General features: G+C 34.9%; 1 protein-coding gene across 1 annotated transcript in view; it reads left to right on the plus strand.

The window, feature by feature from the left end:
• The window catches only part of LOC125032387 (guanylate cyclase 32E-like), a 43,469-nt gene that overhangs the window by 27,700 nt on the left and 13,269 nt on the right, over window positions 1-2,500 (plus strand). The window contains exon 7 of the mRNA XM_047623483.1: window positions 2,174-2,297. Coding sequence (XP_047479439.1) covers window positions 2,174-2,297 — 124 coding nt within the window. The remainder of the gene's footprint in view (window positions 1-2,173; window positions 2,298-2,500) is intronic.

Here is a 2,500-nt window from a genome sequence, read left to right on the forward strand (position 1 = left end):
GAATATCTTTCGAAAGCAATCTTTTGGTGCAGAAAATTCGAAAGACCTTCTTTTAGTGGGGCTTTTTTACGAGAATCTTAAATTCCCTCACTTTTTCCGTAACAACCTCCATTTTACTTGTCCACAGAGTATAATATATATCCAACTCTTACCAACTATACAAAGGCTGATCTTTTTCATTTGGCAGTATATTTTCGACGCGCTTTCTTGCATCGAAATCTTCACAATCTATTGAAGTTATCTGTTTACAAAAGGAATATCTTCGTCGACGTTCAATCTGTTTTTTTTTTTTTTTTTTTTTTTTTATTGTCGTTTCCTTTTGCGAAATTCCGATGCATATACGATATCCTTTAACAAAAATACTTCGTTACGTGGGGAAAACTGTACGTGAAGATTAATGAAAGATAAAACGGTCTAAGAGAGTTGATAAAACGGTAGAAAAAATACCAACGTTATGAACAGAGAAAGTTCATTGGAAGAAATGTGCTTTGGTATCAGTCCACAGGTCCAGGAAGTAAAGGAGGGAAAGAGGAAGAGCAAAGATCAGCACAGACATGGGAAGGGCAGGAAGAAAAGGCCAATGGAAGCGAAGTCAGGTCAGGTCAGGTCATATGCGAAAAGGTTAACTGGCAAAACATGCTAGGAGTGTTGATAAAACGCCAGTAAATGGACACTATATACAAAAAGGTTTATTAGAAAATGAGTCCACAGTTTCGAAATCTTTGATACCATTCCCAAGCAGAGAAGAGAAGAGAGGAAGGAAGGAGTAATACAGCACAAGAGAAGATTAGTAAGGAAAAGCATATGGAATTGAAGTCTCGAAATTGTTGCCTTATCGCCTGGCAAAAGTCTCGCATTGCTGTTCTCAGTTTTAGAAATTCACTTTTCATTCTAACAGACTGTCGTTTGTCAGTACATGTTACGTCCTAGCATAGCCTTTGTTTATTTCTATTTTCATTACCACAGTATTAAAATAAGATCTACATATATCACCATGCATTTAATACAACGTAAGGGCCAAATAGCTCTCCACATCTCGAAATCCATGTTTGGGCAGATTTGTATTCAACGAACATCTAAAAATGATGTAGAGAATATGACAAGCCCCTCTGTGAGTCGTAAGCACACGTATATATTGGCTCATAATTATTTTTCATGTATTATTGGACACGTCTCATTAGAATTTGGTAATGCAAGGTACTCAGTGCTGGTTAAATAAAACTCTCAGGATGTGGTACTGTGATGACACCCCAACAATAAGGAAAATTACCTGTGAAAGTGCAAGAAAGAATGAATCATTAGAAATCATGGAAAAAAAAAAAAAAAAATAGTAGATATTTGTTTGTTTCAGAGTTCACTTCACTTTTCCAGTAAGTAGACAAGTATTATACAAACAAAAAGGGTGTCCATCTAGAGAGAAATGTCCTTAGAACAGGAATCGGAAAATGTTAAATACCAGTAGCTCAAAACTGTATTTTCTTATATAATAAATAGGAACAGACGAGCAAAATCTTTTTTTTTTTTTTTCTTTTTTACGGAAATGGCGCTATGCACTTGCCATGCACACAATATATTAAAAATAGTACATTAGCAGTTTTAGTAGTATATTATCGTATATTCTAGCAAGGCAAGCCACAGATCTCAAAGGCCGATGACAAGCTTGTATAACCTCATGAAACCGTATGACGCCATGACGCTATGAAGTTAGCACGTGTCGTATTGTCATGAAAGGTAATCTTCGCCTGATTATAACCTGAGATGTTCAAGTCGAACAGCACCCTAATATGACACGTAATAAAAATCTTTACTTAAATTAATTCTAGTTCTAATTTTTACATATTAATATTATTCATTATAACTCACACACATCTAAATATCAAAGATCTGTAAAGATATAAAAATTAAGAAAATACAAACCTATCTTGTATATTTTTGTATGTATATAGATCCATTTATTATCATTATCATTTCATTTTTCCGTACATATGTATTCATTTGTGTATGTGTTTGAATATACCTACACATATAGCACGTATCTAAATGCACACATACACACACACGTATTCACACATACACAGATCGAAATCCCACCACATCACACCACCTTTTACAACTCTTTTACAACCCTACAACAACAACCACGTTTCCTACAACCTCTCCTCCACAACCACAGGTCCGTCGCAGAGTCCCTGAAACGAGGGGAAAAGGTGCATCCGGAAAGTTACGATAATGTTACGATTTACTTCAGTGATATTGTTGGCTTCACTTCGCTCTCCGCTACGTCGACGCCTCTGCAGGTCAGTTCTGGATGGGATTTCAGTCGGTTTTTATTTTATTATTTTTTTGTTTTATGATTTTTGTTTATTTGCGTTTTCTGTTTGTTTTGTTTGTTTATTTCTTTATTTTATATCATTTGTTTGTTTGGTTATTCTTCTATTTTTTGTTCGTCTTCTTCGTCTTTTTTCTTCGTCGTCTCCTCTTACTTTCTTTTTCTTTTTCT

This window comes from Penaeus chinensis, chromosome 14 (assembly GCF_019202785.1).
Source record: "Penaeus chinensis breed Huanghai No. 1 chromosome 14, ASM1920278v2, whole genome shotgun sequence".
Lineage (NCBI taxonomy): Eukaryota > Metazoa > Arthropoda > Malacostraca > Decapoda > Penaeidae > Penaeus > Penaeus chinensis.